Genomic DNA, 12,679 nt, shown 5'->3' with positions numbered 1-12,679 from the left:
GTAGATTGTCAAATCATGTAATGTCACAGTGTTTTTGCACAAGGCAAATTATATTACAAGGTGCAAGTCAATGGGAAGTCAGGCTTCAGGAAGGCTCAGAACTTGCTCAAGGTCATAGAAACTGAAGTCAGGTCTCCTGGCTAACAGCTCCCTGATTGAAGCATCCTAGTGCTGTGGTTGAAGAGATTCATTCTATGAATTATAGTTAGGGATGTGTCAGCAGATTTATTATTATCTCAAGAAAATTGTGATTTTTTAATAGAAACATAGACCATTGGTTACATTCTTCTAAATATTATTTTTGTTTAGTAATTGTAACTAAGAAAGAAAAATTCAGTCCAGAATGTCCTTGGCGAGATGTAGAAAGGAGTAATGCTCAGAAGTGGAAGAAAGAAAAGCAGGAAAACAAGAAAGCGTTGGAAAGAGCTTAAGAGACAGGACAGAAAGATATGATGAAAGGCTGCAAAAAATCATTGTGAATACAAGGGGGAGAGAGAAATACCAGTTAGACATAAAACAAAATAAGCTCGCAGAAGATGTCTCCTCAAGACTAAATCAGGAATTATGAAGAATCCACTATTCATTTGATAGCAATCTTCTGCTGTGAAGGGACAACAGCAACTTAGTGTGTTACTCTGACAGATGGAAAAAAAATCTATCTCTAGCACACCTGGAAGAGGTCACTGTCAAGAAGGCTTCAGAGGTGGCAGTTAAACATAAAAGATTTGGGTTTCAAGGAGTAAGAATCTTTCTCTACCTGAAAGAAACACATTGTGTGAAAATAAATATTAAAAAAAAAAATTCTTGGTTTACATTGACATTAATTATTGATTACTATATTCAAATAAATGGGTACAGGCTGCATGAGTCGGATATGATCAAAACATATTTGTCACAGGAGTCCTGCCTTTTCAGAAGTTTGCTGCTTCAGGGTGCTGGGGCTACTGGGAGTCAGAGCTCATTTCAGAGTTAGAAATACCTAAACAAACAGTTACATTCATCCCTTGTAGTAAATGCCACAAAGACAGTGGAATAAACAAAATCACTGGATTGCTTAACTTTCACAGCATTTCAGGAGTCCTATACGAATTATGCCATGACAGCAGGATTGCAGCAGCAGTTTTACTCCTGGCAGTGTCAGGGGGCAGCAGCCACAGGAATTCTCAGTGGGGCAAACACACTGTCAGACCTGCAAAACGGACACAGAAGCAATTTAAACCCTGCTCATTTCCACTGTGCTTCCATGCCAGCCCTGGGGAGAAACTCCTGCTGCATCTCTACTCCTGAGAAAGCCAGAGGAGTTTCTCTGGTCAGCACAAGTAGAGGGAAGTTGAACAGCTGCAGTAAGGAGAAGCAGAATTTGACACATCAGTAGATTGGAAAATGCTAGCAGAGCATGAAGCGTGGAAGCTGGGACTTGTGCTCCATTCCATCATTGGGGAAATGAGGAGGAAAAGCACAGGTCTCCAGAAGATGCAGAAGATCCATCAGTAAACATGATGAATATGTTTCAAACACACTACACCATTATTTTCAGGCTATCTGGGAGAATATGCCTACTGGACATTGTTCTTGCAAACCTCTTGAACCGTATTATTCGTCTTTCTTCAAAAACTCTTTATAAGTTTTCATATAACCACCACAACATTGTCCTATCATCTAGTTGTTGCTGTGGTTAGACTTAGTTAAGATGAAAGATTTCCCAATTTCCTCCCTTTTGTAACACAGGAACCTTGATACGTGCCTCTAGGCGGAATAATTAGATGGAAGTAATCTCAACACGTGGGATAACAGCAACAGATATAAATAATCTAAATTAATCACAGAAAAATCTCACCTGGTGTATTCCAGTTTAGCAGAAACCTGACTACAGACCTACCTGTACCCATTTCATCATAGCATACCAGGCAATCAAATAAATACTTACTAAGTACCATAAGGAGCTTGTTACTAATCCTTTACCATTTCCTCTTTACAATTAGCTTCTCTTTCTTTTCTCCTTTTTCCTTTTGCAAAGATTCAGGACTGCTAATATAAACACCTCTTCCTTTCTGGTTTTATCTGTCACAGATTCCATGCAAACCTGAATCATCTCTATTCACTCTTCACATGGACACCTTCTCCTTTGACATAGTGCCAGATATTATAAATTGCCTCCTTGTTATATTTATTTCTTCAAGCTCCATATTGCATCAGAAAGTCTTCTAGGATGATATTCTTGTGGAAATGTATAGTCTTAAAAAAAGTTGAGCATGATCCTCTTAGCTATTGATTAGAAGACAGTTGTAGCTCTAGCTGGGACACAAGAAAGTCTCTGCCATGCTGGAGAAAAGCCTGGGTTTCATTCAGGTCTAGAGACCTACCGCAGACAATTTGGGTTGATTAGTTGATTTGTTTGTCCCACTAGTGGTTATCTCAAGCACAGGAGGAATTAAGAAGTACTTTCAGGTTAATGAGCCCATGGGCAAGCTGGACAATGGACATATATGATCTGCCTCGTGTCCTGCACAGTAAATCTACCATCACCACCCTAGATTCTTCTTTGGCATATGGCTCAGATTTACATTTTGGCCTAAGTATGAGAATCTACATTTTAAAATAAAGAGCTTTGAATTGACAGGCTGGTCTAAATTTTGCTAAATTGCCCTTATTTTCAGACATACCAAACCAAAATCCTAGATCTTAAAAACCCCTCTGGTGTGGAACATTTTGCTTTCCCGTTTATGGCTGCTCTCTGACTAGCCACCCACGCAGCGGCACACACCGCTGCAGGTGATGAGGGTAGCTTCAGACTGGCTTTCTACTATATGATCTTGATTGACTATTCCTATTTCTCCAAGCAATGACCCCTGCTCATCATAATAGGAAATAAAACTTTGCTGAAAATATGATGCTTGGATTCCTTCTCTTCCCAGAATTACCAGGAGGGAAATGGATGTCTCTCAAGTGCAGAATCATATGCACAATGGGCTCTTAACACTTGCTCACAGGTCTTTCCATTTTCACATAAATCTTTTTTATGTCGTACTCCCACCAACTAGTCTTTTTATTTTTGGCTTCACTACAGTAAACTTAATTTAACATTACAGCTTTTTGGTAGTTGTTGGTCTGCTTTTATGATTAATGAGTTTTAGACAGGAAATTCATAAAAACAGAACAAAAGAATCTATAATAAGCATGCAGTAAAGACAGGACTATTTTTCCTTAGAATAATTGTATGCCTGAGCACAAAAGAATGTGGAAGTTGCACATTAGGCTACAAAATCACAGTGGAAGGTCAATCTCAACAACTTCAATTGAGATCTCTACATTAAGCATCAAATAAATTATAGGATAGAATAATAACACAGAATGTCTGTTCAAGTATGCACCCATTTAGCCCGCACACCTCTGCCCTGATGAGTAATTATTCTACCATGGCAAACCTGCACACTAGTCATGGCACTCTACTGTTCACTTGTATTATTAGCCAGGTTTGTTGGTTTGAGGGTTTTTGTGGGTTGGGGGTTCCTTCTTTTTTTTTAAATGAGATGAAGTCTTTGGCCACACTCTACTCCAGGTGCTGGACTATAAATCAGTTATAGGTTAAAAGGAGCAGAACTATAACAAAAAGGTTTAGAGGCAGCTTCAGACTGCATGGTTCAATGTTTTGGTAGACATGTATGCAAAATGTATTCAAAGGCAATAATGCATCTAATCAACCAGAGCTGGGGATTCCTTTGTGGCTCCGTAAGTAGAAGACCAGGATGGAAAAGTGCACAGAAAGTGTCTGCAAAAATTTTATGGAAAACAAAGAAAACTTTTCTCCATCACACTATATAGAAAAATCCATTTATAATTTACTGTTTAAGAGAGGTTATACTTAAATAAAACAGTAACGCTTCTAATGCTTTGAATTACGGGAGGTGGTACAAGGAGTTAGAATATGAAAGCCCCCTAAGAGTTACACATTTTTGATGAAGCTCTGTTTACATACAAAGTATGAAAACACACTGATTTCTCAGTCATAGCAGGAATCAGTTAGACAGGGAAAACTGTAGCTTCTAACCTCCTTTTAGCCAGTAAATAGCGCAAATACTTTTCTAATAGCCAGATTCCTAGTGTTTCTTCCAAGTTTTTAATTTTTAACTGTTCCACTCTCTGTTTCTCAAAGGTTTATCATACTTTTTCCACATGTACATACTCACACCCCATCAAATAGCAACCATCACATCTTCCCTCTGTATGCCTTGGCTTCAGTGGTACTACATGAACCTCTGCCGTGGATGGTGACTTCTAGCTCATAGCTCAGTGAAATTTCTGACTGTTTTCACCTATTGAGTTCCACTTGCATTTAATAACTTCCTGGCTGTCAACAAGGCAACTGCTCATCAGCTGTGTGTGAATAAAATTTGGGATTTCTGCACAGGGCTGCCTCTCACAATAATCCACTGACAAGAAAACTATGGCTGGAAAAAAATACTAGATTACAGGGCATACTTTTGGAAGCATTCTGAAAATCCGAAGATTAATTAAACAGTCCTGGACACAATTCTTAAGCAAAATGATGCAGTCAGATTACATCAGTGCTTTGGTGGTGCATCACTAGAATAAAACTGAATGGTGACACCGCTTATAAGGAAAGAACGCATCACGGTTGAGAGATGACGAATCACAACATACAGATTCATATTCTGCAATTTCAGTGAAACCTTCCTGAAATAACTACTCAGGTTATTGAAAGGAATATTCCATAGTTGACAACTTCTACTAATATAAGTGTAAGATAATTCTGCTCTCTCTGTTTGCAGACATTCTGGTATGGTCTCTAAGGAAATTGATACTTGAGCAGATTTATTCCTTATAAGTAAATGCAGTCATACTGCATTTTGACAACTTCCACTACCAACTGTTTTGCTCTGAAAGACAAATGTCAAAATGCTGTAAGACTGCATTTAGCTGTAAGGGCTTACAAACATTGCTCAAGCCAGTTGCATCTCGGGAAATGTTTTTATAGCTCTGGCAAATACCCTTTTGCCATCATGTGTAATTTATACTATTTTAAAGTATCGGGAGTTGTACAGGATAACCTATATCCTTACTTGTTCTTAAGTGTTCTGCATGGTTTGTCAAGCAAGAATACAAGTTTTTCATCTTGCCTTTTAATTTTGAAAAATGTACAGCCATTGGTTCTTGCAACAGCTGGGAAATGTAAGTGTTCAACCCACTTAACTAACAAGTCAGCGTATGCACAATCAACATTTATTTTTTTTTAATATGTAAAGCCTGAATATACACTGCTTAGCTGTCTCTTTTCCAGAAGCATATGAACAGAAGGATGGATGCCTCAGTTGCATTAGCATCAACGAAAATTAAAATATGTGCTGAATGTGGGAAAAAATCAGTGTCTACATTCAAGTCCTCCCCAGAAACATTATACAAACAGATTTACAGCAAATATGTAATTTCTATATCCAACAGCATATATGTGCTATAAGAATGTTAAATATTTTGTTGATAATTTAGCTTAGTGAATATGAAATCTACTAACTTTTGTCTTCTGTAGAAAGAGCTTATTTTGTTCATCTGACTCCAGGCTGACACTATGGAAAGCATAATCCCATACTCCATAAATCGTGTGCATCACTTCCAAATTACAATTATAATGCTGGTTTGGAAAACAGAGGATACAAATCAAATTAATTCCCCAACATGTTACATTAGGGGATGCCTGCACTACTTGACGCTATCAGCAGAGAGTAATTACTGGAAAGAAGATAATTACATAAATTGTGTTGTTTAAATTGCAGGAACATCCCTTATCGATGCACAGCACTTCAAGGCCTGAATAAAGTAAGGCTATTTACGTCATAGATCAGTGAAAAAGTGCTTTAAATGGAGAAGTTGGCATCACAGAGATTCATTACTCCACAACTTCCCAAAACTACATCAGAATAACAGTTTCACTGTCTTTGGTTGCAAGTTTATACTACACTAAAACCAGCCAGAATGCAAAGCAAATATTAATGCATCCTTGGAAGCGTGAACTTTTAATTACAGTGTTACCTCGCTATTGCTCTACTGTTCATAGCATTTAGGAAAAGCCTACATGGTTTTTTTCAGGTATTGCAAATGTCTTCTACTTGTGCTGCTGGCTGACTGCCATTCAGCTCTGAATCACAAAAAATACAGCCATGGTTTATGCCTCCATCCCATGATTTCATCAGAAAGGTGCATTCAGAGCAATACATAAAGCCCTCTAAAGCTCTACCCTCAGAGGTCTGTCATCATTTCTTGTCAAAACTGTTACATAGCTTGAGTCCTGTGGTAACTGCAGCAACACAATTTCTGCATCAGAGTTCTGCTGCATTCAGCCAGGAAAAGGCTCGACCGACTGAATCCACATCAATCATCAAAAAGTTGTGTACACACGACCTTGATAAAACTATTTCCTGATTATTTTCTTAGACCTATGAACAGTACTCATCACAAGTTCGTCATAGAAGGGTAAAAGACAAAAGGAATGTGTTACTTCTTTGCATAGATTTAGCGGGTTTTATAAATGATCTCCACCCTTCCACCAGCTAGTTCAAAGTCGCCAGAATTCCTATATTTTACCTTTAATTTTGTTCTTTTTTTATACAAACCCTTTTCCATGTAGCACTATGTGCAAAGGATGCTGTTGTACCTTCTGCATCTGCTAATGCACTTCATGAATGGCATCATAAATCTGTTGAATTTAGACTTCTTAAACAATGAAGTACAGAAGATAAGAAGTATCAACATTTTTTCTTTTCAATGCATCTTAAGAAAATACAAACTAAAGTCATCCACAGGGTCTTAAAATTTCCAGTACAATTTCACATACACTACATAAAGCTCAGATATAAGCCTGTTGGTCTGTATCATATAATAGCAGCTCAGAGCAAAGGCATGTTGAATGAAGCTCTAAGTCGCTTCAGGAGCTGGTATGCGGGCAAAGAGAAACTGAAAAAATAATTCAGTCCAGGAACCAGACTGGAACCTTCTAGCAAGTATTTAATCTAATTCCATTCCAAAACAAACAAACAAAAAAATCTCCCACCTTGTGCTGGTTTTGGGTAGGACAGAGTTAATTCTCTTCACAGTAGCTAGTATGGGGCTGGTTTGGATTTCTACTGGAAACAGGGTTGATAACACAGGGATGTTTCAGCTACTGCTGAGCAGTGCTGACACAGAGCCAGGGACATTTCTGCTCCTCACGCCACCCCACCAGTGAGTGGGCAGGGGGGCACAGAGAGTTGGGGGGGACACAGCCAGTACAGCTGGCCCCACCTGACCAGAGGGGTATTCCATACCATATGACATCATGCTCACCAATAAAACCAGGGGGGAGTTGGCGGAGGCGGGAGGGCTGCGGCTGGGGGACTGGCTGGGCCTCGGTCAGTTAGCAGTGAGCAGTTGTTCATTTGCATAGCCTGTCCTTCTTGGGTTCTATTTTTCTCTGTTATTTTCCTTTTAATTACTATTATTATAATAATTATAGTTTGTCAACATTATCAGCATTATTATTATTTTATTTCAATTATTAAACTATTCTTATCTCAACCCACAAGTTTTCTCACTTTTACCCTTCCAATCCTCTTCCCAAATCCTGCTGGGGATGGGGGCCGTGAGTGAGTGGCTGTGTGGTGCTTAGTTGAGGGCTGGGGTTAAACCATGACACATCTCTTTGTATGTCTTCATGCAGGAAGCCGAAATGAGACTATGTTCAGACCTACAACAGTCACAGAGTCATTTATAGGAACCTCCACAATATCATGCAATCTTTATTCTCATAAGTACAAAGAACTATGATTTTAACAGGATAAAATGCTTGGAGGTACCCACATTTCTTGTTTGACTGTAGAGGTAGAGGGCTTGACTAGACACCTGAATTTTACACAGCTAAAATCAGGTGAGCTTAATGCTCTGATGTCATTGAGGTAGAAATTATGAGCATTACATTTGCAGCATCAGTTCTTCACCAGATGAGGTCTACAATGGATAAATGGAATGAAAGCACAGAACAATGCTTAATATGCAAAGTATTAAAAAAATCCCCATCAATGTCTTTTATCTTTGCTTTCATGCATAATCCCAGTCCCTAAATGCTAAATGGTAGCATGGGACTACATATGCTTTAAATTTACAGTGCATGCTGAGTTCCAGTATGCACAGTCAGCACTCCAGTTTCCATTTTCAGCACATTTCAAAATATGTGAACTGATTGAAGAAAACTTGCCATAGTGATCTGAAGTCTCGTACCATCAGAAACAGGTGAAATCCCAAGACTTCTGCTCAACTTGGAAAAGGGAGGCAGAGCTCTATATGTTCCATTCCACGCCAGTGTAGCTGTACTCAAACGGATGGATAGGGAGACATGCTGGTCAACAGTTGGCCAGCTGAGTATGAGCCAGTAGTGCACCCAGGTGGCCAAGAAGGCCAACAGCATCCTGGCTTGGATCAGAAACAGTGTAGCCAGCAGGACCAGGGCAGTGACCAACCCCCTGCACTCGGCACTGGTGAGGCCATCTCTCAAATCCTGGGTTCAGGTTTGGGCCGCTCACTGCCCCAGGGACATTGAGGGGCTGGAGCACGTCCAGAGATGGGCAACGGGGCTGTGAAGGGTCTGGAGCACAAGTCTGATGGGGAGACACTGAGGGAATGGACACTGTTTAGTCCAGAGAAGAGGAGGCTCAGGGGAGACCTTACGGCTCTCTACAGCACCCTGACAGGAGGCTGTAGCCAGGTTGGGGTCACTTTGTTCTCCCAAGTAACAAGTGATAGGACAAGATGAAATGGCCTCAGGTTGTACCAGGAGGGGTTTAGATTGGATACTAGGAAAATTCCTTCACCAAAAGCACTGTCAAGCATTGCAACAGGCTGCCCAGGGAACTGGTTGAGTCACCATCCCTGGACATATTTAAAAGCTGTGTAGATGTGGTGCTTAGGGCCATGGTTTAGTGGTGGAGTTCGCCATGCTTGGGTTAATGGTTGGACTCGATAATCCTAAATGTCCTTTCCAACATAAGCGATTCTATGATTCTATGTTCTTCCATCTTTCTAAATAACTTTTGTGAAATCAAATGGTAGTCTTAGTGTCCTAATCAAATGTCCAGCACCAGAAAAGTTCCCATTACAACAGACAAAGTTCTTATTACATGGAGACTTCCTTCTTACCTGCCACACGTGACTGCAACAGCTCCAAGACCAATCTGAAGCTGTCAGCTCAAGCATTTAACCCCAACACTTTCACCATTTTTCTACCATGTATACAGGTATGTATGTACATTTGCATGTATAACTATATCTCCTTCTAGCATCATTTATGGGCCCTAGAAATCCTTTCTGCTCTCATGTTTTTGTCATTTGTATACTACTGAACACCTCCGTAGAAGCAAATCTCTGCATAAAAATAGCATATTTAATGACTCAAAGGGACTTTCTGTAACAGATGGGTTCCAATATGAGTTTACTAAGCAGGGTTTGCATCTCTAAGAACTTAAACTTCTTGAACTGAATATAGATTTTTCTAAGACAGGGTTAACATGAGATTTGAGGTGAACATTGGTGTGACCTTCAGGCTTGAAATTCAGTAGTGATCTTACCAGTGTTTGTTTTGCCAGACAACTGGCACAAGGACATTGTCACTGACCCCACTGTGCTTGCACAGGCTTCTACATTGTAGCTGGGTGAGCTGGAGAAATCCTCCCCAGGGCTGTCATTCACCTCATACTTTTAACCTTTATCCCAGAAACTGAGATGGGTAAAGATTTTTAGTTTTATTCTTTTGGACTTGAAGTCACCAGTAGATCTTATGCCTGAGACACAAATCTGCAGCAACTCTGCGCTTGGTGGTAGTTCCACTTCAAGAAACAAAAAAAAATAATTACTGACTTTGCAGCAGATTAATAATATATTACCAAGCTCAGGCATAGCATAGCTTGTGCACAAAAACTCCAGTGACAATGGCAAGAGAAATAAAATATGTACTTAATCATTCAGGCAGATTCCACTGATTTTTGAATAAGCAGAACAGACAGATAAACACAACTAACATTGTCCTTCCAATCAGTGGCCTCTGCATGAAATCAATGCTTCTGTATTACACCGGAGTTAAAAGGCCCTTATCAAGAGAAAATTCTTATTTCATGAAAGACCTACTGTGCTTGTGTTATTCACAATGTATTTCACAAATCACAGGCATTTTGCAGACATAGAAGGTTTGTTATTGTTTCTTTTTTTTTCCTCATAATTGCTCTTCCTGTTGCTTCTAATATAACATCCATTGTAAATACACTCAATGGGTCGATTTCGCCCTCACTTATGAAGTCCATTTAATCTTCCTAGGCTCCATGAAAAGCTTTTTGGTTTGGTAATGATGCAGGAACATTTTTTAAGCAAGAGTTTAAGGAGAGGGTTTTCTTATTTTTAATTAAGGTTTTACACAGGATAAACATAATTCTGAATGACAGCCAGCCCAATCCCTATGCTTTATATTAAGGAATGGGCATTTAAGGACTTTGAAATTGTGCATAAAGATGAAGAGGTTGAATGTTAGTCCCAGAATTTATGTGGATGACTGAAAACCAACAAAAGTTCCTTTTTCATCGCCATGGAAAACTTCAAGGAAACTCAATTGCCAGGAGCAAATGTCCTCAAAAGTTTTCAGAGTCCATGTAGGCATTTTTTTCCTTTCTATGTTATTCAAGGAAGTATAAATACCCTGCTTCCATACCTTACAAATGCACCTAAGGTGACCCGAAACTTTGTGGAAACCACTTTCCCATATTTTGAAAGCTTCTGAAATACACTTCATATAGTTGCAGAATCTCAGCTGCACTATAAAAAACTCATTTCTTTTTTACGTACCTTTTTTTGTTGGTGGGACAAATGTAGAAGTTGTCAATAACAGTGGCAATCCCAGGCTGTAGATTCAACTTCGTGTATAAACGTCCCAAAATCTGAGGATCTGAAAGAAATCAAACATCTCTAAGTGCTCTCTTCTAAAGGCTTCAGCATTGAACTGCAAAAAACCCCACTTTGTAGCACTAACTATTTTCAGTGCTTCTCCGCCATCCTTTTGCTCTTTTCAGAGATCATTAGCTACTAAAAGAAACCTGCCACTATTAAGAATATTTTTCTAGGTTTGAAAAACCATGGCTGGTTCTGTTTGCATGTTGCAGTACCGTGCAGTGCTAGTTCCATCCTGGCACTGCACCATGCAGTGACAGTAGCCCAACACATATACCTTTCCATCACCACCCACAAGGTGGGAGAAAAAGAGCTAAGCAGAGCAAAGACTCACCAGCAAGTACTAACAGCACCTCCTCAGCTATGCAGAAAAAGAAGACCCAACTTCAGAGCCTGGTGTTGCATAAAAGAACAATTTGACCTGAGGTCTGGAAGACTCGCAATGGACCTCAATCAGAATTCATACTCAATAAAGTTATCCACCTACTCCTCCAGCTCCTTTTCAGAGAATCACTACATTTTGAATTAATAAAAACAAAGTCAGTACTCGGCCATCAATGTGTCATACACACAAATCTATGAATATTTCAAATGTGGGTACTCAGCAGAAATTGTTTCACATGCCTGAAAAACCTACAGTGAAAAATGTTATGTGTGATACGTGCCTGTATGGGCAATGTCTAGTATAAAAAGAACGCACAAGTGAAATGTCAGTATAGGAAAACATCAGTTAGTGAAACTCACAGCAAGTCACATCCCAAATTAAATCACTTTGGACAAAGCCTTGTTTGTTCTACATAGGATCAAATTGCAACATATGGTCTCTCCATATTTACAGTTTTTCCTTTTACATTTGGAAGGGGATTCAGACACTTCTAAGGCACCTGTCCCTTCTTCACCAAGAATGCCTCCCTAGGACAGATAACTTGTGGGAGGACTTCCACTCTATACACGCTTTTTTCACTGGAATAACAATCTCCTTTAACAAACCAGGCTGAATGTGCCCTGCAGAATACCTCTGCATTATTCAAACAATTGTGAACATACAACAACTTTCATGTCCAAGAGAACCAGGATGAGACCTGTGTCCCTCCCAGTGTTACACAGGACTGCCTAGGCAGTGATTCCTGCCCCATAGCCCCGTTGTCTCCCATGTTCATTACCCACTGGTAGGCTCTGTTGTCCCATATTCCTCGACCAGGGGAGTGACTGCTGAAGTTCATAGGAGCATGACTGAGTACAGTGAGAGAAAAGTGAGAAAGCAAATCTCTGGCTGAGTGTGTACACCTTGACAGGTGGCACACAGCCTGAGGTCTCCTTCAAGCCACATGAGGCAGAACAGTCCTACAGGGGTTGGTGCCTGCAGGAAGCTTCCATGAGCACTGTGTGCCCATCCTCTACCCACCCATGTCCCATCCCACCCGCACCAAGGATGTTGTTTAAAGTCAGAAGGCAAGCAGTACAAAGGCAGAGGTGGCTACTTTACTTTCACACATCCAGCTTTCCATGTGATACAAGAAGTCTCACCTGTGGCCATGGGGCAGCTTTCTATGCCTTTGGCATCACCAAGCATATTGGGCAAAGAATGATATGCCTGGATCAGGTCTTAAGGCACACCAAGACACCTTGCTTTTCTTCCAGTCAAAAAAAATGACTGAGCATAAGCCTAAGACACACAGACCACACTCACAGCCTGAAGTTGAGA

General features: G+C 40.0%; 1 protein-coding gene across 1 annotated transcript in view; it reads right to left on the bottom strand.

The window, feature by feature from the left end:
* Positions 1-12,679, bottom strand: part of SORCS2 (sortilin related VPS10 domain containing receptor 2) — a 579,315-nt gene that overhangs the window by 250,576 nt on the left and 316,060 nt on the right. The window contains 2 exon segments of the mRNA XM_037385456.1: positions 10,869-10,952; positions 10,954-10,972. Of these exon segments, the coding sequence (XP_037241353.1) occupies positions 10,869-10,952; positions 10,954-10,972 (103 nt within the window).

The sequence above is a fragment of the Falco rusticolus genome, chromosome 1 (assembly GCF_015220075.1).
Source record: "Falco rusticolus isolate bFalRus1 chromosome 1, bFalRus1.pri, whole genome shotgun sequence".
Taxonomy (NCBI): Eukaryota; Metazoa; Chordata; class Aves; order Falconiformes; family Falconidae; genus Falco; species Falco rusticolus.
The sequence above is the reverse complement of the archived record's forward strand: the minus strand, read 5'-3'. Positions and strand labels throughout refer to the sequence as shown.